At 38.2% G+C, this 23,299-nt stretch overlaps 1 protein-coding gene across 1 annotated transcript in view; it reads left to right on the forward strand.

The window, feature by feature from the left end:
• EMB2458 (FtsH extracellular protease family) overlaps positions 1-23,299 on the forward strand; it is a 54,919-nt gene that overhangs the window by 17,346 nt on the left and 14,274 nt on the right. The window contains exons 9-12 of the mRNA XM_089168903.1: positions 238-359; positions 9,264-9,465; positions 14,499-14,627; positions 16,526-16,708. Of these exons, the coding sequence (XP_089025029.1) occupies positions 238-359; positions 9,264-9,465; positions 14,499-14,627; positions 16,526-16,708 (636 nt within the window). The remainder of the gene's footprint in view (positions 1-237; positions 360-9,263; positions 9,466-14,498; positions 14,628-16,525; positions 16,709-23,299) is intronic.

Below are 23,299 nucleotides of genomic sequence, written 5' to 3' on the forward strand. Positions count from 1 at the left end.
CTTTGAGATGGGTTCCTCTATCACATGCATCCATCCTTGAATACCAAAGTGGTACAGTCCATGAAGTGTTAAATACCCCCGTCATTTAATCTATAATTGTATTGAGCATGAGTTTACAACAACCCAAAGAATCTGGGTGGGGCGATGAATACACTGTTTCATAAATTCTTAATGATGTCCACCATAGGAAATGCACAAATTTCTCTGATATTTCTGCAATATGATTTTGTGATGTAGGCACCTGTCATAATTTTTGTTGAGGATTTTGACCTCTTTGCTGGTGTTCGTGGAAAGTTTGTCCATACTCAAAAGCAGGACCATGAAGCATTCATAAATCAACTTCTTGTTGAACTTGATGGGTAAATTGCAGAATCTGTTCTGTTGTTCTTGATTTTATGTTACCAATGGTCTAACCTCTCATCCTGTTCATGGGATTACCAATCTTTATTGATTTCATGATATGCCAATGATAAATGCTGTTCAAGTATTAGCGTTCGATGTTAATATATATCTTCATGACAATGTCTTGCTACTTGTGAGGTCACGAACAATTTTGACTTGGCAACTTTATTACTTATAGACTAGTATTGTTCAGGAGACACCTAAGCAATCAAGCAGTCCGGGGAAATACTGGGTGACTCTTGCCTAGGCCTTTAGGTGTGCACAATTTCACATTGGGTGTCTGTTCAATCTGTACATGGCTGGTGTTCTTATTTATTTGTGCAATGTGTGTAGCAGATAAGCAGTAACTAAAAATCCACATATTGGTGATGCATGGTCCCAGCCATTGCTCAAACAGCATGTACATTTTAAAATGGTAAAGAAAAAAAATTCACACGCAACCTTCTCCCAGTATTTAGTCTCAGGGGTGACATGTCTTTCTGACGAATGAACATATTACTCTTTTGTCCAGCCTTGTCCCTCTCATTCTCTCTTCCTCCCATAATGACCCCCTCACCCCCAACCCCACCCTAGTGCCCCTGCCCAATCCCTCTCTTCCCCAACCACCTTAAGTTCTCCCATTACCTTTCAAAGTTTCTTCCTCCCTAAATGACTCTCCCTCTTCCACTATTTTCGCTTAAAACTACTCATTTCCAATCATAAACCCAAATCCCTCCTTAAATTTGCACCAAGTGACTTCCCAAGACTGCCTTACTAGTGGACTGAAGTAGAAAATGAGAGTCTTCTGCTTTCTTAAAATCAAAGGGACAGCTCCTAAATAAAGAAGAAAAAAAATTTGACACTCAGCTGCTTTTCTTACCCATAAAAGGGAATTTGCCAAGTTACTTCATGATCAAATTGAGGGAATCTCTCCAAACTATTTAAGCTGTCATTTTAGTCTCCCTTAGTTGATTAGCTACCATTTAATATTTACGTCATACTTTATGTCTTTCTTCCTTAAATCGTTTAGGGCCATTAATTACCATGTCCGGTTCTATTATTTTTTAAGTTATAATTAATTTTTTTTGTCTTTTGGTGGAGCAGGTTGATTTTAAATATCTCTGAAGCAGCAGAGGTTACAAATTTTATTGAATACATCAGACTGGCTCTCCACCTCTTCCTTTCTTTACTTGATTTTCAGTCTGGGAAACTCGGTTCTGACTTCCTCATGTTTAAGCCATACAGTTGTCTCAGAAATATAGCCTACCAACCTCTAAGCTGTAACCTTCCTTTAACAGGAGGAAAATCATTGCAAAACACACTCAAGTCAGCTTTGCAGTAATTTTTTCCCCCTCTTTTCTTTTTTCTTTTTGGGTTGCAGCAGGGTGGTGGTGGGTGTTGCACATGAGATGATATAAACTCACAACTCCTCCCATGTAAAGGATATCCTTGCCATGAATGTGACTCTGATTTTAATAGAATGGAGGTTTCTAGATTTGTTGTCTGATCATACTCAAATACAAAGTACAAACTGTATGAAGGGTTTCCTTAGATCTTTCTCATCAGACCTAACATAGGTTCGACAGCCATTGCCTACCATTAGTGAACGAAGCATAAGGATGCCTGCAAAGGAATGTCATACAAGTTAATCCATTTCTTATAAAATAAATAAATAATACTAATAAAATTCAGCAATCTTATTGAATGAAAGATAGTGCTTCAGCCAGCTATGGGGAATTATGAGCAAAGATTGTTTTCTCCTTCCATATCACAAAATCTATTCTACATTCTTCTCAAAAATCAACATGAAGGCAATAGCCTTCCCACCCCAACATCTAATGGAGGGCTTTCTTGTAAGCGTCTCTCATGGTTGTTTCAAGTTCCAATGCTCTACCAGGCCAACATGGACCTCACGGGCATTGAAATGTACTGTCAGGTATTCCGAAGGAAATCCTGTATCTCTTTCACTCCTTTGTCTCCTACATTGATGTCCGCATTGGTGACAGAGCCATCAATGATGTCCTCCAAAATGTGGACAGCAGGAACAAGATCTCTGCATTTTTTACCTCTGGCGGGTTGCGTTAATTGCAACCTTTTAGTCTGTAATCGACCATGGCTTACTAGAAACAATATTAACTAATAGTTCAGAGGTTTACTACCTCTATAAGCAACTGCCAGTTGATGCCATATTCAGTCACCTGTGAACCTATAATCTTTATTTTCATTCTTGAATCTTGATATGTACGCAAGGACTACTAATAGGGTGAGGTATAGGAGTTGTGGATGTCTACATCTGTGTAATTGAAGCATGAGCTGCAGGATGAGGAATGGGTTTACTCTGGTGCGAGTTGACAATATAATTAAGAAAAAGAAGTTCCAGAAAATGGTTGTAGATTCTGTTTGGTCAAGCTTCCGTTTATGGGTCAAAATCCAGCTGTAACTTTCAGGCCTTCAGACTTTCTGTTGGATTCCACTAGTAGTTAAATTAGAGTTTGTATCCATGTAGAATTTTATTCCTTGTAATAGTGTACTTTCCACTTAATTATAAATAGAGGGCTTGAGATCATTGATCAATAAGCCATTCACCACAATCATTTCTTTCAACATGGCATCAGAGCCTAAATTCGATTAGAATTTTTTCTTTTCTCTTCTTTCTTTTTTTCTCTCTTTCAAACCCATCGCAAACCATCGCAATTGGGTCACCATCGTTCTTCAGTTACTACTGCTGCCTATCTTTTCTGTTGCAAACCTCGAAGACTAGGGAAAAAAAAAAGAGAAGAAGAACCACGCTTCATATTACCGCTGCTGCTGCTTCTAGTTACCACCGCTGCTGAGGTACTGCCGCTGCTTCCTGTGCAATCGACAGAAAAAAAAGGAGGCGAAACAGCAGACGCAAAGACCCTGCTACTATTGCTGCTGCTTCCTGCGCCTAACAGTGAGTTTACCTCTGATTTTTCTCTCAATTTCTGGTGTTTAAGTCTCAGTTTCATTGCCAAAGTCCCTGCGATCGATCGCGATTGAATCACTGAAGAGTTTCTGTGTTCGTGGTGCTTCATCTACCGATTGAATTTACCGTCGATTTATCAAATTAAAATGAGGGGTTTATTTTGTAAATTTGAATTCTCTCAATGACCTATTAGTAAATTAGCATAACTGCAGGGTCTTATGCGTGATTTGCATTTTTAGGGACCTTATTGTCATTTTCCAAAATTCTAGGGACTCATTTGTAATTTCCAGTTTTTCAGGGGCATACTTGGAATTTTCTAAAGTATAAAAAAATAAAAAATTGGACCCATTGCTCTTTGGACCGTGTTTGTTTTCTTTTCGAGTATCCTGGAAATGTATATTGGGTGATTAAGTGCATGTCTAGGAAAATTTTGTCTAAGGAGTCTGGTATTTAAACGGACCGGTTGTGTCCCTCCAGTCTTTCCTGGTGTACTTTGGTTCAACAATATACTAATTGGAGGTAACCTGAGAAGATACTTTTCACGTGTTATCATTACTTAGAATTGTTTTGGGTTGTTCGGCTATTGCATTTTGCAACATTTTTGTTACTTCGAAAGGTTGAAGAACTGCAGATAATTTTGTCAACATGACAACTATTGATGGTACTCCTGCTCCCACCGGCTCCGAACATTACCCCACTCTTCATTCTCTTTCGGTAGGCTTTAATGGGACAAATTATTTGATTTAGTCCCGAATATGCTTACCTGACTATTGCCGGAAGAGGACTTGTTGGACACATTACGGGCACCACTATCAAACCTACTACCACAGGCGTTTCACAGGATAAATGGATCTCGAATGACTCTCTTACTATGTCATTTCTTTTGAATTCCATGATTCCAAATATTGCTTGTGGATATTTATTACTTGATACTGCAGCCCAAATCTGGAAGGCTAGTACTGATACATATGGACAATTGGGGAATGATTCACAGGTTTATGAGCTACGAAAGAAGCTTCATGAGACTACCCAAAAGGAACTAACTATGGCCCAATATTATGTTGCGTTGTGATCTCTTTGGCAGGAGTTGGATCATTATGGGGATTATCATCCCACTAACCCATATGATGTGACTACTTATAGGAAGTAAATTGATAAGATTCGGGTATATGACTTCTTGGCAGGTTTAAATGTGGAGTACGATCAGATTAGAGTACAAGTCTTAAGTTGTTCTCCCTTTCTTACACTAGAACAGTCTTATGCTCTTGTTCAGTGTGAGGAAAGTCGTCGCTTAACCATGCTTCATACTCCTATTATGGAGAAATCAGCCTTACAATCTATTTGCACTAAATCTGATCCGGCTAAGGACATTGTGAAGTGTGAGCACTGTCACAAACCATATCATTCCAAGCAAATTGTTGGAAACGGCATGGGAAACCTGTTGATTTTGAGCAAAAACGAGCACAAAGAAGGGAAAACCAAAGGCTAATCTGTCTGAGACAATTTCCACCACACCCACTGTAGACATTGGTTTTTCACAAAAGGAGTTCACTACTCTGCGACGTATTCTGCAGTCTTCTACTGCCGGTATAGCCTCGACCACTGCTTCCTCTACTACCCATACCAACTCCTACCTTGCTACTTCAGGTAAAACTTTTACAAGCTTTCAAGCTTCTTCAGTTTCTACTCCTTGGATCATTGATACAGGAGCCACAAATCATATAACAGGATCTGGTCACAGGGAAGGAGATTGGACGTGGTAAACTAGACAATGGACTTTATTTGTTCGAGCTGACTGGAGAATCTGCCCCTGCTTTGACTACATCTTCTAATCCGGTGTAATATCAGACATTCATCAGTGGCACCGTAGGCTAGGTCACCCCCTCTAGGAACTCTTAAGAAAATATTTCCTGATTTGGTTTTTTCTTGTAACAAGGATAATTTTTTTGTGAAGCCTTGCATTTTTCGAAGCAGACTCGTTCTACTTATTTACCTTCTCTTCATAATAGAAAACCTATTCCTTTTATGCTAATTCATATTGATGTGTGGGGTTCCTGCCGACGTGTGTCTATTATTGGCCATAGGTACTTTGTTACTTTTATTGATTGTCACTCTCGTTCTACATGGATTTATCTTTAAAAAAAAAAAAAAGGTTTTTTCGATGTTTTCATGATTTTCATAATATTTTGAAAACTAAGTTCAATGCCACTGTGAAGATCCTTCGCAGTGATAATGGCACAGAGTATATTGATGGTGAATTTCAAAGATATCTCTCTGACGCTAGCATAATACATCAGACAGTTGCGTTGATACGGCTGCCCAAAATGGGGTGGCCGAAAGGAAGAATCGGCATCTCTTAAAGATATCCAGTTCCATTATGATTGCTACGAATGTATCTGACTAGTACTAGAGTGATGCTATACTCACTGCTTCTTACCTTATAAATAGGATGCCCAGTAGGATACTGGTTTTAAATGTCCTAATGAGATTCTTCAGGGAGTCTCTTCTTTTGTTATTCCCCCAAAGGTTTTTGGATGCATGTGTTATGCCAGAATCACAGCCCACCAGAGTAAGCTGGCTCCCCGCGGCCTACGCTACATGTTTTTTGGGTATTTTGCTACTCAGAAAGGGTACAAATGTTATCATCCTCCCTCCAGGAAAACCATTGTATCCATGGATGTAATTTTTCATGAGTTTTGCCCTTACTATACACCTCTTCAGGGGGAGAGTCCTAGAGGAGAGGTGTTCTTTCCGACTCTAGATCTTCCTATCACACACCAACACAACTTAAGAGTCCCAGGAGAGTTTCCTGACCAGGGGGAGACTTCGACCAGTATACTTGAGGACTCTAATCCTCCCCCTTCGATAATTGAACCATGTGAAGAACCTAGTCAGGGGGAGACCACTCCTGTGAGACACACTGTTGGGGTCTTTCAAAACCAGATTGACCAGAATAAGGAGGTGCAGACTTATCAGAGGAAGAATTACAACCGGCTAAAGCAGGTGGAGAAAGGTGATACGTTACCACTTCAGTCTCCTGCTCCAGAATCAGATTCTACTGTTCCCTTTAAGTTGGCAGGAAGCCTATGCTGATAAGAGCTGTGTAGCTATGGTAGAGGAAATGTAGCCAATGAAGAAAAATGACACTTGGGAGCTGGTTACACTTCCTCCAGGAAAAAAACCAGTGGACTTCAAATGGGTATTTGTGGTTAAACAAAATATGGATGGATCAATCAACAAGTTGAAAGCTAGACTAGTTGCAAAGGGGTTTACCCAGACCTATGGGATTGATTATCAGGGACCTTTGCCCCTGTTGCAAAACTAAACACTGTCGAGTTCCTGTTGTCTGTAGCTATAAACAAAGACTGGAACTTGCACCAACTAGACGTAAAGAATGCCTTCTTACATGGGGAGTTAGCAGAAGAGGTCTATATGGAAATCCCACATGGTTCTCCGATGACAATACTGCAGGGAAAGTTTGTCGGTTGAAGAGGTCAATATATGGATTAAAACAATCTCCTAGATGTTGGTTTGGACGTCTCCTGAAGGCAATGACTTCTATTGGGTACAAGCAAAGCAATGCTAATCATACACTATTTGTCAAGAAGTTAGGTACTAACATCACACTTCTTATTGTCTCTGTAGACAATATTGTCATCACAGGGAATGATGGTGAAGAAATTCAAAAGTTGAAGGACTTTCTTGGCAGAGAGTTTGAAATTAAAGATATAGGGAAGTTACAGTATTTCTTAGGGATTGAGGTGGCTCGATCACAGAAAGGTATATTCCTATCCCAAAGAAAGTATGTCCTAGATCTATTATCAGAAGTGGGAATGTTGGGGTGTAAAGCAGTTGATACCCCTATTGAAGCTTGAACTTAACTTAAAGAAAAAGAGGGAGAACCAGTGGATAAAGAAAGATACCAAAGGCTGGTAGGGAAGCTTATTTACTTGTCCCACACTAGGCCAGACATCGCTTATGCTGTAGGTATAGTGAGTCAATTCATGTATGATCCATATTTAGCTCATATGAAGGCTGTTATAAGAATACTACAGTATTTGAAGGGAACTCTTGGAAAAGGAATACTTTTGTCACCCACTGACAATCTATAAGTAGAAGCATACACTGATGCAGACTGGGCTGGATCTCCAGACAGGAAGTCAATTTCAGGTTACTATATCTTTGTTGGAGGTAATCTAGTTACTTGGAGAAGTAAGAAACAGAATGTGGTAGCTTTATCTAGTACCGAAGCTGAATATAGAGCTATTGTTCGTGGAGTTTGTGAGCTACTATGGTTGAAAGGCTTGCTGCAAGATATTAGAGTCCAAGTTCCAAACCTTATTATGATGTTATATTGTGACAACAAGGCTGCTATTAATATTGCTAATAATCCGATGCAACATAATCGAACTAAACACATTGAAATTGACAGGTTTTTTGTCAAAGGAAAGTTGGAACAAGAGCTCATCTGCATGCCTTTTGTAAGATCTAGAGACCAAGTAGCAGATGTTTTCACTAAGGGTTTGAAAGAAAGAGATTTCCTTCCTATTATAGGCAAGTTGGACATGACTAATATTTATGCCTCAACTTGAAGGGGTGTGTTGGATTCTACTAGTAGTTAAATTAGAGTTTGTATTCATGTAGAATTCTATTCCTTGTAATAGTGTACTTTCCACTTAATTATAAATAGAGGGCTTGAGATCATTGATCAATAAGCCATTCACCACAATCTTTTCTTTCAACACTTTCTCAAATGCAGGCTGCAGCCTTCTTTCACTGTTTTATTGTGTTTGTGTGATCCTGATAAGCCCCTTATAACTCGAGTATACAAACGGAGGAATAGGAGGGGAAGCATCTGATCATCACCGGCAAATATCAGGGACAATCCAATCAGCAAGTGATAAATGGCAGGAGGGTATGGGCAGCACCCACAACCAACGCTGAAACAAGGGCATGCAAAAGAGACATCATGTGGCAGGGAATGATTGGAGATAGGGTGGGAGTTTGTTAGGATTGTGGTACATAAGAAAAAGAATGCGAGAAGTGTGAGGGGGGGGGGGGGAGGAAAAATGGAGTGGAAAACAAGCTGAGCTTGCTGAGGAGAGCAGGGTGTCTCGGGTAGGTTTTCCAAAGTTATTGCTTTGTAGTTGTGCTGTGTTGAGTAGATAGCAGCAGCAGTTTTACTGTTTCATTATTAATGTAAGTTTTGTAATGGTTATCTGATTTGAATGGAATGAATCAATCGTAGGCTCTTAGCAAAGCTGTGGTTGTTTTACTGATTGTGAGTCCTAACAGATCCATCTTTAAGACCACAAAATATTGTATTATCATGAAGAGTTTATGGTTGTTGTAAGTTATTTACTTTTTATTGGTTAAACTATTGGCCAGCTTCTTAGTTGTTTATGGCATCTAGGCAACCCAAGGCATTGAATTTGGGATGATCCTGGGTACACGGTGACACTAACAAGGCAACCAAGCTGCCTTACCCGGGCTATCAGAGTTATCAAGGTGCCCCAACTCCACTCCCCTCTCCCCCTCTCCTGACTAGGCAATGCCTTAACTGCTATGCTCAACTTGTTCTTCATTTGATTTCCATATCCATGTGATAAGATGTTTCTAAGCTGCTAGGCTTAGTGACCCTTTTAATGGAACTTGAAAGCCTTGAAATTTGAAATGTTTAACTGATGGAATAGAGCTGCAATTTAATGTTTTAGTTTTACTAGCTTGACTACGACATCTGCTGTAAAATTGTATGACCTTCTTGATGTCTTGGACCTTGTATTTTAGAGGTGTACACTAATGGTTTACCTGCAGTTTTCATCCTTCAGATAATATTGAGTCTATCCTGTGAAATGATGAGTGGTTATCTTTAAATCCATGCATAAATCCTATCTCCCCTTTAAAGAAAAATAAAATCTCAATTCTTGTCATGCAGGTTTGAGAAACAAGATGGGGTTGTTTTAATGGCTACTACGAGAAATCTGAAGCAAATTGATCAGGCCCTACAGCGACCTGGTCGAATGGATAGAATATTTCATCTTCAACGTCCAACACAAATGGAGAGAGAGAGGATCTTACATATTGCAGCAAAGGATACTATGGATAATGAACTAATTGATTATGTAGATTGGCCAAAGGTAAATGCTACTAAGTACTCTCAATATTTTCATATTTGTTTTTTATGAGCTAAAAATATTATGGAAATTGTCATCTTATTTTGATGTTGAAGTTTTTTCATTTCTTTTCTTATTAGGAAAAAAAAAAAAAAGGTATTTGAAAATGGATAAAACCCAAAATCAAGAACCAGTCAATTTTGATTCACTTACCCAATTTGAACTGAACTTTAATTTTGGTGACAATTTCGTTTGAAATTTCCATATTTTGCATATGTCAATAGCATATGCATGTTGGTATTTCCATGTGGTATAATTACGTGGTCTAGTAACCCTGCTCTTAACCTAATCACATTCCTATGAATCCCATTGGAACCTTCCTGGATGACTCAAGGCTCGTATGGTGCCCCTCTATTGTAGGTGCATACTATATCTTTCTATAGCACCCAAATCTGATTTTATCATTCCTCCAACAAGCTAGGATATCCTAGCAAGTGTATCCTTCAGATTTGACTTTCAACCATTCGACCAAAGGCAGCATGTCCATCCTCCTCACTTCTGGCCTTTTCAATGAAGTCACATTTTCCCAGCCATTGGAAAGAGGAGCATCTGGAATATCTTTGATGCTTTGGACAATCGATTTACCACTGCCAATGTCACAAAGTGACTTTTGTGGTAATTCTTTTGTCGAAAGTTGCGAAGCCAAGGCTGCTGCCTTGGTGTGCAAGACTTGACAGTCTTGCATCAGCCTTCCTTTACTCTTCTTTCCTTCTTTTGGTTTGTTTCTAACTTGGTGATAGTTTCTATTTTGGTGGTAGTTTCTATTTTCAGAACTTCCTATTTTAGGAGTTAGAAAGTTACTAAAGCTGTAAATTTTTATTTTTTTTTAGAGGACAATTACTTGTCACTCAAGTTGTATTAGATTCATTAGAAGCTATAAATAAAAGGGCTTTGCAATTCTAGAGTCTTTAGCTAGAATCGCAGGCCTCTTGTACTGGTTCTTCATCTCGCTTCTCTTCTTCTTCTTTTCTCCTTCCTCTGTTCAAGTTCAGCTGTCGTTTTGATTATTTAAATCTTGTTTTCTAACATGGTATCAAAGCTTTTTTTTTAATCAAAACAATGTTGTTCTCAATATTCTCTTCTGAAGTTCTCTTTTGTTTTTCTGTTTTTCTTGGTGTGTAGCCACATATTGCTATATATTATGGACTGTTAGATCAGGTATTTATGGGAACTAAAATTAAAATAGTCTCCATAGGCTTGGTTTGAGAAATTTAGCAACACTGTGGAGTCTTTTGGATTTGTACGGTGTTATTTTGATCACTCTATCTTTGTTAGATGGCATGGTGGTTGTGTTATCATTATGGCGGTTTATGTTGATGCTATGTTCTTTGAGGCAGTAGTGTTGGAGCAATCCATACAGTCAAGGCACATTTATAGAAATCTTTCCAAACCAAAGACTTAGGTGATCTACAATATTTCTTGGGGATTGAGGTGATCCGCAGTAAGCAGGGAGTAAGTTTGTCACAAAGGAAGTATGTGTTAGATATTTTGACTAAGACTGTATGGTTGCTTCTAAACCTAGCAACAATCCCATGGATCCTCATTTGAAGTTAGGACGTGATGATGGTGACTTGTTGAATAATGTCCATCGTTACAGGAGTCTTATTGGAAAACTTACTTATCTTATTGTTACTTGTCCTAATATTTTTTATTCTGTTGGTGTGTTGAGTCAGTTTATGGAGTCTCCTAGGACGGCCCATTGGGACGCAGTAATGAGAGTACTTCGGTACCTCAAGAGTGCGCCTGGAAAAGAACTCATCTATTAACCAAATCGAAGTATGGACTTGGTTGCCATTTCTTATGCAAATTGGGCTAGATCCATCGCTGATCGCCGGTCAACTATAGGTTATTGTACTTTTCTTGGTGGAAATCTTATGACTTGTAGGAGTGAGAAGTAGTCCACCATTGCCCAATCTAGTGCTAAAACTGAGTATAGGCCATAGGGCTATGGCCCACACCACTATTGAATTGAGGTGGCTTTGTTCCTTGTTAGAGGAAATGGGATTTCCAGTTTCCACCCGTATGAAAATGTTTTATGATAGTTAGGCTGCCACTTACATTGCTGGTAATCCAATGTTTCGTGAGAGGGCAAAGCATATAAAGGGAGATTGTTAGTTTGTGCATGATGCAATCAAGAAGAAGCTTATAGAGATATGATCCCCAATTTTGGTGGGGTTTGGATGGCTAAATTGGGAGTTGTAAGAGTTCTTGTTTTAGGGGGATTTAGGAAGTAAGAAAATTCAGGATAATATTAAAATCTTGAAATTGGCTGGCTAGAATGGCGTCAAACTAGGATCTAAATTCACTAGGGGGGATGATGTTCCTAAAGTTCTAGAGATCTAATGGTTAGATTGGTGTATTGGGAAATCTGAAAATTCAAGGAAAAATATAAAATAAAAGGTGATATGGAAGGGAGATGGGGATTGCTGCCAATTACTTGGAAGAAAAGCTTTGTGATGAGCTGATTGGTGGTGTACGAAAGTGTAGGCAGGCTGAATCCACAGCCATGTAGGAATCTCAGCTTTACTTCACAAGAGACCCTTTCCTCCAGCACTTGGAGATACCTTACCACCTTTGTGTATTATTCTCCGAGAACAACCCACACATAGGCTGCAATAGCTGATTTTATTAATAATTTGAAATGTGAACTATCACATGTGTAGGGCTTATTTATAGCCTACAGATACATTCTTAGTTGCGCTGAGTTGAAATATAACTCTTGGACTATTTAATTAATGTGTATCAGGTCCTTGATAAGGTGTATCTATCATGGTTGTCAAGGCAACAAGGCGAGGCTAAGTGATAGAGGGCAACAAGCAAGGTGACACCGTGTCACCTTGACCCAAAAATGGGCCTAAGGCGCCTAGGCGGATGTTTTGACAACCATGATGTGTATCACTCTAAATAGACGTGACATTTTTTTTTGGATGAATGACCTGACTTAAACCAAATAAATAATCTATTTTTGTGCTTTGCCTAGAAACTAAAATAAAGGGCACATGAAAAGGCCCATTATCACATAAACATATAAAAGAAAGGCCCGACACCCAATTCTATCAACCCTAGGTGGATTTCAAATGAAAATAGGCCAATTCGGTGCCAGATCTGCGTCATTGAGTGGAAGGGCTTGTTTTTTATCTTTCAAATGGCAGGAGCCTCTTGCTGTGTTAAGTTATTGACATTGAATCAATGAAGTACCACCCAAGCCCAACCAAATTCTTTGCAGCCCATCGGTTCATGGTGTTAAAGGTCCATATTCTGTCACAGTTGAGGCCTAGATTCTGCCCTATGTAGCCTTAGATCAGCTGTTGTAGTAGATGTTTGACGGTAGCCAGCCATGTAGACAAGAAATTATGCCAGGTTTACCAGATTTGGTGGAGCTCATTCTCGACTTGTATATGATATTTTTATGGAGTGGTTCACTGACTTGCATGGCTGGATTCTTGAAGAAGATGTTAATTAATTTTAATTTCTATTTTAGGGTTATTCATTTTGATTTTGCTGCATTTAAATTTAGGGAGCAATACAGATTAGTTTCTATTTTATCAGATTAAATCTGGCAATGAACTTTCCATTCATGCAAGAAGGATTGTTCTTCTATTCTATTAATAAAGAGAGGGATCTCTTTACACCCCAATTTGATGGCATTTAAAAAAAAAAAAACAGTTTTTAACCGTGGCTTTGAGATACAGAAGATGAGATTCCTTGAGATCTGTGAGAGATAGATCAGGGCCATAGGTGAGAGGCCTAGGTCATATCCCTTCCTCTTCTTCCCCTCTATTGATCCGTACCACTCTTCTTCTTTCTTTTCTTCTTCTTTTTCTTTTTTTTTCCTCTTCAACTGAGTACTTGGTGGTCTAGTGAGATATCAGGGTTGCCATTCAGATGATTCTTTACTTTACATTCAGTGCTGCTTAAATACGCAAGATTATATCCTGCTGCTTGTTGATGTTTTCTGCATCTATATTTCAAGCTTAGGAAATCCCAGATCCAACCAGTAGAGATTCAGACCTTATTTTGACAGCAATACACCCCATCCAACCCAGGCCCTTCCTTCAGTTGGGAAATTGGACTTGTCCAATCGCTGAAATGAAAGTTGTTACAGGCGGTGAGTTGCTATTTTCAGTTACAGTTTTAAATTTGAGAACCCTGCTGCAAATAGACACTCGGCCAGTAGTTTTGGCAGTAATTTTGAAGTGTGTATCCTTATCAATCATGCTATGTTTTATGGCGTTGGTTATGGGTTTGGTGGTAAGTTCGAAGTATGTACCCTTAATATCGATAGTGTTATCTATTTACTATTGCTGGAATTGGCTGTCAAAGCCTTACTTTACTGAGTACCTATGTCAAGGAGTGTTGTGCACTAGGTTGCTCTTTTTAACGTATGATGTTTCCTGCTGACAGTAGTGCTCTCTCTTTCTGTTGGTCTTCTGTTGCTTAGTATGTCTGAGACTATACCCTTGTCTCAGACCTGTGTTCCCTGTCCATACTAAAAGCCTAGTTCAGTCCCTTAATATTGGGAGTGTTATCTATTTACTATCACTGGAATTGGCTGTTAAAGCCTTGCTGGAATTTACTAACGCTATGATCCGGCTGTAGGTTCAGACTACTTCAGCTATCCCTTAAACTTTCTATTCTAATTTTTCTTTTGGGGGAAAAAATGGATACAGTTGAGAATAATTAGAGATACTGTAGTCCTATCTTTATTGCTGTCAGGATTGAACTCTAATTGTTACTTTGTTGCTTCTTTCTGATACATTAACACTAATTTTGGAACTAGAAATTTTTATTTGGTCAAACATTGTTAATGAAAGGAATGCCCATAGCCTACACCACTCACCAGGGAAAAAAGAAAAGAAAAGAAAGAAATGCCTAGACTACATGTAATGCTAGCTGTAAGCTTCTTCTCTTCCCCTAGCCTGCCCCCCCCCCCCCCCCTCTTCTTTTCTTATAAGCTTTTATTTTTCTCTCAAGTCTTAATTTATTAACTTCTTCAGGTTGCTGAGAAAACAGCTCTTCTGCGGCCTGTAGAGCTAAAACTTGTTCCTTTGGCATTGGAAGGTACTGCATTTAGGAGCAAATTTCTTGATACTGATGAACTTATGAGCTACTGTAGCTGGTTTGCGGTAAGAAATACTAGTTTATGTTATCTTTTTTTTTCTTTCTTTCTTTTTCTTTTCTTTTCTGTCAGCTTATTCAATTGCAATTTCATATATGGACTAAATAGTGTTATTTAATTATTTTCATTTCTATTGCCTTTTGCCCAACTCTTTCTTGAAGTGAAATTAGATAATTGTGAAATTGACTTTTAATTTTTGGTCCCTTACAATTGTAATTCCTAGTTACTGTTGTGATATGATGTGGTGGAACCATCCCAGACAAGGATTTGGTCATCATCAGCTTAGTTTTCCTTCTACTGATTGTTTTAATTTTTACTGCTACTGATTATTTTTGTTTAACCTAGTGATTCTTTTGAAAGTTAAAGCTTATTTGAGTCCAGTTGTTAAGTCCCAGTTTGTGTCTAACTTGGAGTCTGATGTGAACTATTTTAGGACTGGTTAGGTGTCATTTTTGTGGTATTGAATTTGCCTAAGCTTGACCATAGTGCATTTTTCTGTATAAATTTGCACGATTTCAACAGAATTTATGTCTTAATAGTAGACATTGCTGAAATGAGGAACTTGATGGATGATTGGTTACACTAGAAGAGATAAAATAAGGAATGAAGTGGCATGATAAGCTATGAGAAATTTGTATGAAGTGGCATAGACATGTGCAACAAAACTGCTCTAGTATGAAAGTGTGACTTGATTCAGACTGCAGGACTAAAAGTAGTCTCAGGGTGAGGCAGTTATATGCTGGGTTGATTAGGGGTTATTTTTGTAAACTTTATCCATTACTTTAATGCAGATAAAATTGTAGGAATTGGGGGATTAAGTCAATTTTGGAAAAGAAAAGGTATGTTTCTGTAATTAATTTACACTAGAGTGTTTTTCAATTTCCTAGTTTAAATGGGTTTAGAATGAGATTGAAATTGGGTTCATCTCTTTCTGCTGTGGTGCCGCATGACTGTTCTGTTTCTTCCTCCTATTCCTTTCTTCCACCTTCCTCCTTTCTCAGGTATAATTTGATGCTTCCTCCGACATTTGCTTAATTTTTCTTCTTACTGCTGCTCCTGATTTCTCTTACTGTTTTTGCTTTGGCCCTAAGAAATTTAGTTTATCATAATCTGCTCTCTGGCAACCTAATGGTTCAATATTGAGAATGAATTTTTCTTGTGTTCAATTTCTTCAGTCTCAACCCTGGGGGTCTCAACCAACACCCTTGTGTTACATGTTCTGTTGAACCCTAGTTCAAGAAGCTGCTGAAACCATGAGATGTTACTTGAAGACAAACCTCTTCTGTCTGATTTCTTCCACCAAGCTCTATTTCAATGGGACCTTTTTAGCTTTAGACTGCTGGTTTGATTATTATTGGTTGGAGTCTATAGGACTATGGGATAGGAACTTCATCTTGAAAAAGCAGTTGGATTGTAGGTGATATGAAAGAGTCGTCCCATTTGCAAGTAATACATCTCTCCTTTCACTGGCTTTTCTGGTTAACAGAAGAACTCTTTGCTTATTTCTTTTACAGCCATAGGAGGAGGGGTATTTTGCCTCTCTTTTTTTTTCTTTTTTTCTTTTTTTCTAAGAAAAAAGTAACTAGCTAACAGAAATTCTAATGGTAGGGATTGACTGGAGTTACTTCTACTTGTAAAGTAGACCTTTGGACAAGTGAATACCTAGCGTGGTGTCGTTAAAGTAGCTCTGGGGTTGGCACTGATAACTTCCAATTTTTAATGAATACTGCCCAAATTTTCTATTGTATATCATGAGGCTCTGCTGTGCCAATATGGTGACATAATTTTTCTTGTATTCCTCCTTCCCAATATTTTTGATGTTGCTAATTCTCTCATATGGTTCTTAAGGATTGAAATCATGAACTTCTTTGCTGCTGTTGATTGTTATTTTGGTTGATTATGCAGACTTTCAGTGGTATTGTCCCCAAATGGCTGAGGGAGACAAAAATTTTGAAGATAGCTAGCAAACAGCTGGTTAATCATCTAGGACTATCGCTGACAAAGGAAGATCTAGAGAGTGTGGTTGATCTAATGGAACCATATGGTCAGATAAGCAATGGGATTGAACTTCTTAGTCCTCCAGTTGATGTAAGAGACAATCTATCAGTGATGTTTATAATTCGAGTGCATTGCTACTTAATTTTCTTTATGTCTTAGTAATCCAATCAGTTTAATTTGTAGTTTTGTCTAGTCCTACTTGAATGGCCTAGTCACTTCCACTTTAAATCTTGGGGCTAAATTCACTTCCACTGATAATTATAATCATGTACAATATTTTGGTTAAGGTTAAAACTTGTTTGAAAATAAACCATAATGAGCCAAAACAGTGCAGCAACAAGAAGAACTGAGAAGAAGAAAAGAGAAGAAGAATTGAGAGGGACTACACAAGCCTACAATTCTAGCTAAAGAGCCTAGAATTGTAGGAAGCTTATATTTATAGATTTCCAAGAGGTCTAATACAATTTGAGAGACGAGTAATTGCCCTCTAGAAAAGAAATAAAAAATTACAGCTTGAAGACAAAACTTACTAATTTTTTTGTTTCTTAAAATCTTTCCAAAATAGAAAGTTCTGAAAATAGAAACTACCACCAAAATAGAAAGTGGAGTGAAAAAAGGCTATCTTACTGCTGCCTTGCCAAGGCTTGCATGCTTGCACATCAAGGCAGCAGCCTTGGATTCTGTGCAGTTCTCAACATCCCCCCTCAAGCTAGAGCATACAAGTCTCCCATGTCCAACTTGCAACAGATAGACTGAAAGCTTGGCCTGAATTGAGCTTTAGTGAACAAATTAGCAAGCTCTGGTCAGTAGAGCTCACAAAAAGAGTCTATAATCGTTTTCTTTACTGCATCACGCACAAAGTGAGCGTCTACCTTTATATGCTTCGTCCTCTTATGGAACACTAGATCACTAGCAATGTAAGTAGCAGCCTGATTATTACAAAACATTTTCATAGGCGCAACAATTGGGAATTCTATTTCCCTCAACAGGGAACCAAGCCACATCAACTCACCAGCCATGTGAGCCATGGCTCTATACTTTGCTTCAGCACTAGATTGGGCAACAATAGATTGCTTCTTACTCCTCCAAGTTACAAGATTTCCGCCAAGAAAAGTACAATAAACTATTGTAGACTGATGATCATATGCAGACCCTACCCAATCAGCATTAGAAAAAGCCACCAAATCTATACTCTGATTTGGCTGATAAATCAGTTCCTTTATAGGCGCACTCTTAAGATACCTAAGTACTCTGATCGCAGCATCCCAATGGGCCTTTCTAGTAGACTGCATAAACTAGCTTAACACCCCAATAGAGTAAGAAATATCAGGTTGAGTAACAGTGAGATAATTAAGCTTTCCAATAAGTCTCCAATAACGATGGACATCCTCTAGCAAGTCACCATCATCCACTCCTAATTTTAACTGAGGGTCCATGGGAATATTAGTAGATTTAGATGCAAGCATACCAGTATCTGTCAACAGATCTAATACATACTTTCTTTATGACAAACTAACTCCTTGTTTACTACGAACTATCTCAATTTCCAAGAAATATTGTAGATCACCCAAATCTTTGGTCTGGAAAGACTGTTGTAAGTATGCCTTAATTGTATTGATAGCCCCAATATCACTGTTTGAAAGAACAATGTCATCAACATAGATTGCCGTAATGACAACACCACCATTCTGCCATCTAACAAAAATAGCATGATCAGAATAACACTGAACAAAACCAAAGGACTCCACGGTCTTGCTAAATTTCTCAAACGAAGCCCGTGGAGATTGTTTAAGCGCATAGATAGCTTTATGAAGCCTACAAACACGAGTCTCCCCTCCCCCTGAGCAACATAACCTAGAGGTTGCTCCATATAAACCTCTTCGTTGAGATCACCATACAAGAAGGTATTGGAATTTGAAGAAATTATTGCTCAGAAGGTTATTTTCATTCATTGGCCCCAATGGGGTATTTATAGTTACAATCTAGTAGGATAAGGAAATACAAAGCAAATATAATAGAAAAAACATAAAAGGATATAACTAAAAGAGGAGTCTACTCCAATTAGGAAACCTTAATCATACTTCCAACACTCCCCCTCAAGTTGGGCATGTGTGATCAAGTTGAGGCATGGATATCACACATGCCCAACTTGACCAAAATAGTATAAAACATCTGTCCAGGTAAACATCTGCAACTTGATCTTCAAACTTCATTAATAGCTTATAGATTATGTCTACCTTATAGACTTCCATTTGCTTTGTCCTCATCTTTACTGCAACTTTAGGTCTCCAAGGAAGAACGCCTAAGAAAAAAGGTAGAATCTTCAAATGTTGAGAACTAATTTCTGCGCAAATCTGAAGGAAAATATATTTTTGGGGTAACAATTGCTAGGGTACAACAGCAAAAGTGAAACTTTTGATTTATAGCAATGTTAGATCTTTAAAGGAAAAGTTTGCCAAGGGACAATCTCCAAAGTTAGGGGAGAATTTGTCAAAATAAGTGACAATCTCCAAAGGTAATAGAGATCAATTTCTGCAGAGGTCAAACACCAAATCTTTTGCAAGGTTAGATCTCCGAAGGGAAGATGTCATGGTAAGGGACAAATCTCCAGGGTTAACAAAGATCAAGTTCTGCATAGTCAAAAAAGTTATCTCTATAGCAATGTTAGATCTCCAAAGTGGAAGATTGCGAAGGTAAGGGACAAACTTTCAAAGGTAACAAAGATCAAATCTACATGAAAGGCATTTAAACAATGGCCTAAAAAATATAGACAACACTCTTGAAGTAAACATTGAATTGTAGACATCTTCATTCTCCCCCTCACGTGTAGCTTTACACGTGGGAAACACAATAACAAAGGAAATCCCTAAATGATATGGTCCATGGTCCACCAAGGTAAGATAATGGCTTGAATGTAATTAGAAGAATTCTCTAAAGACAAAATTCAAGCCAATGGGAAAACTTGGAAAAGAAGAAATTGTAGTGGTAAGATGAAAGTATCATGAAAACAAATCTAAAGAAAATGACAAAATTTGAAAGGTCCAACTAACACTTTTTTTTTTTTTTTTAATTACTAAAGGGACCCCCTGGATATATGATAAACATAGACAAACCCCTAAATATATGAAAATTCACAATTAGACCCCTAGAAATATAGGAATTATAATAGACCCAGGGATATATTAGAATTTTCAATTAGCCCCTTAAAATATGTGAAATCACGAATAGACCCCTGAATGTATAGGAATTCACAATAAACCCCTATAAATATGTGAATTCACAAACTAGCCCCCTGAAAATTTGAATTCATGAAATAGACCCCTAGAAGGCTAGAACATCAGTTTTTTTTGTCCTTTTCTCGGTATTGTCACTGATTCAGCAGAAATAAATACTATTGTCACTAGTTTTAAGAAGGGAGAAATAGTTCAATAGAGACCCTCAATGGCGTTAGGAAATAAAAAATCTCACGATGGCTGAAGGAAGAGAATCGTAATGATGGTCTTTTAAAATTTGATAGGAGATATCAACAATAGGAAAAAAAAGAAATTCCAGGGTCGGGTTTCGAGGTTGACGAAGAAAGAAGTGATGGGGAAGTGATACCAACAGTGATGGTGATACTTACAAGGGCTGTATCGAAGTTACTGGAATTTTTCAATTTTGCAAAAAGCTGTCATTGCTTCTATCACGAACTGTTGTTGACTACAAAATAACTCCCACTAATTCACGTGAAAAATATCTCCTCAGGTTACCTCCAATTGGTATATTGTTGAACTAAAGTACACTAGGAAAGTTTCCAGGAAAGACTGGAGGGACACAACCGGTCCGCTTAAATACCAGACTCCTTAAACAAAATTTTCCTAGACATGCACTTAATCACCCAATATACATTTCCAGAATACCCGAAAAGGAAACAAACACGTGAATAGCAACTTCAAAAAAAAAATTCTACAGCACCTCCGTAGGATGAAAACAAAACCTTGCTTTGCTTTGGAAGGCGATGGAATGGGGAAAAAAATTGCCAACTGTTGGAAGCGATGGATGCTGAATTAAAGAGTAGCGATATCGGCAGCGAGTGAAATCAAGAGATCAGTAGCAGCAGCTGCGGCGAGAATATCGGCAACGGTAGCGGTGGCGAGGGAAATCAAGAGAAAGAATATTTCTCTAGTTCCCTCTTCTTCCCTAATCAAATATTAGGCTCTGATACCATATTGGAATTTGAAGAAATTATTGCTCAGAATGTTATTTTCATTCATTGGCCCCAATGGGGTATTTATAGTTACAATTTTAGTAAATCCTACTCTGAGTAGGATAAGGAAATACAAAGCAAATATAATAGAAAAAACATAAAAGGATATAACTAAAAGAGGAGTCTACTCCAATTAGGAAACCTTAATCATACTTCCAACAGAAGGCATTCCTTATGTCAAGTTGAAACAAAGGCCAATCATTCTTTATGTCAAGTTGAAACAAAGGCCAATCATTCTTTATGTCAAGTTGAAACAAAGGCCAATCATAATTAACAGCTAAAGAAATCAACGCTCGAACAAAATTATGTCGAGCCACAGGATAGAAAGTCTTATAATAGTCCACACCATATGCTTGTGTATAGCCTTTTGCTACCAAGCAAACCTTAAGCTGTTCAACTGGACCATCATAATGATATTTAGTAACATACACCCACTGACAACGGACCACATCTTTTCTAAGAGGCAAGTCTACTAAAGACCATATATGAAGAGATTGTAAAGCGTAAATTCCACATCCATGGCAACTTTCCAGCTAGGGTTTTGAAGGGCCTCATTATGATGAGTTGGAATACGAATAGTAGATAGAGAAAGGGCAGGACAACGAAATTTGGGAGGTAAATGAGAAACAGGATAAACAATGTTAGAATGTACAGTGCAAGTACGGGTACCTTTTCTCAAAGCAATTGGCAAGTTATCTGAAATTGGTGGAGAGGGCGAAGAGGAAATTTCCGTAGGACTAGCATCAACCTCCACTAAGGGAGAGCTGCCAGCATCAACAAAAGGAATTGTACTATCCACAATACGCTCCGCTAACTTACGTCACCACTGATAAACATGTAGAGGGACACTACCACTGCCATCGAAGGAAGAGAGGGACTGGGAGGAGCATCATTCAAAACATGGTTTTCATTGAATAGAGATGAACTAGTGTAATATGGGCTGTCCTTGAAAAAAGGTCACATCAGCACTTACAAAGTGTTTCCAATGAATAGGATCATAACAGCGAAAACCTTTCTGAAGTACCCAAGGAAAATACATTTAATAGATCTAGGGGAAAGTTTATCCACAGTATGTGCTATGTGAACGAAACAAATACATCTAAAAAATTTTGGGTGGAACTAAAAAGGTTCTCTATTCGGAAGAACAATAGAAAACGGAGATTTGTCAAAGAGTTAAGTTATGGGCATTTGGTTAATTAAATGAACAGCAGTTAAAACAACATCACACCAGTAACTCTTAGGAACATTCATCTGAATTAATAGAGAGACATACAAACCTCCAAGAGGTGGCAATTCTTGCGTTCAGCCACTCCATTTTGTTGGGGAGTAAATGAACAACTAGTTTGATGAATCATTCCAAGAGAGTCACAAAAATTGACATATTCTAAGGCATTATCAGATCTAACAACTTTAATTGAAAGGGAAAATTGAGTCTTTATTTCATGAATAAAATTTTTAAATATATGCAAGAACTCAGTCCAATCATTTAAAAGATACAACCATGTAAGTCGTGTAAAATTGTCCACAAAAGTAACAAAATACCAAAACCCATGCCTATTACTAACCCTACAAGGATCCCAAATATCTGAATGAACTAAAGAAAACAAAGATTCACTATGAATGACAGATGTGGAGGATAGGTGGCATGACGATGCTTTCCCCAACCCGCACGCTTCAAAATTTAACTTAGACACATATTTGCAAAGAAGGAAACAATAGTTTTAATCTAGCTAAGGAAAAATGTCCTAAATGACAGTGCCACTAGAGGGCATCTACACCATCATCGGAAAGAGCCAAAATAGGGGCAGTATAGTCCAAATAGTAGAGACCATTCCTTTCACACCCTCCACCAATCGTTCCTCATTTTGATGTCTTGGAAAACACAAGAATTAGGAGTTTAAGTTGCGAAGCAATTCAAAGCTTTAGTTAACTAGCTAATAGATAACAAATTAAAAAGAAAATTAGCAACATGAAGTACGGAAGACAAAGTAAGGGAAGGTGTAGGGGAAACTCTTCCAAAGCCTATATTAGGTGTGGAAGCACCATTAGCTATAACAACAGAATCATTAGTAATAGATTTAGAAAAAGAACTGAAAAGTGATGACTTACCAGTCATGCGGGAAGAAACCTCTGAACCCATGATCCAAGAGGTGAATGTAGAGGTGAGAAGGGTTGTGTTACCTGCATAAGAGAGAGTGGTAGCAGAAGTACCAGTGGATGTGGAAGCGGCTGTCTCAATATTCTGTAGACGGCGAAGAATTTGGCTTACATCATCTTGAAGAGTCCTAGACAAGTCCCCAGAAGAAGATCCAAAACCGCCATCATTGTTTGCTATTGTATCAAGACCACCATTAGATACAACATGATTGGCAAGTTGCTTGGCCCACTTTGTTTTTTCATGTTTGGCCCAACAAGCTTCTACCACATGCCCAATT

This window comes from Hakea prostrata, chromosome 9, assembly GCF_041222555.1.
Source record: "Hakea prostrata isolate BN-2017 chromosome 9, UWA_Hpros_2, whole genome shotgun sequence".
NCBI lineage: Eukaryota > Viridiplantae > Streptophyta > Magnoliopsida > Proteales > Proteaceae > Hakea > Hakea prostrata.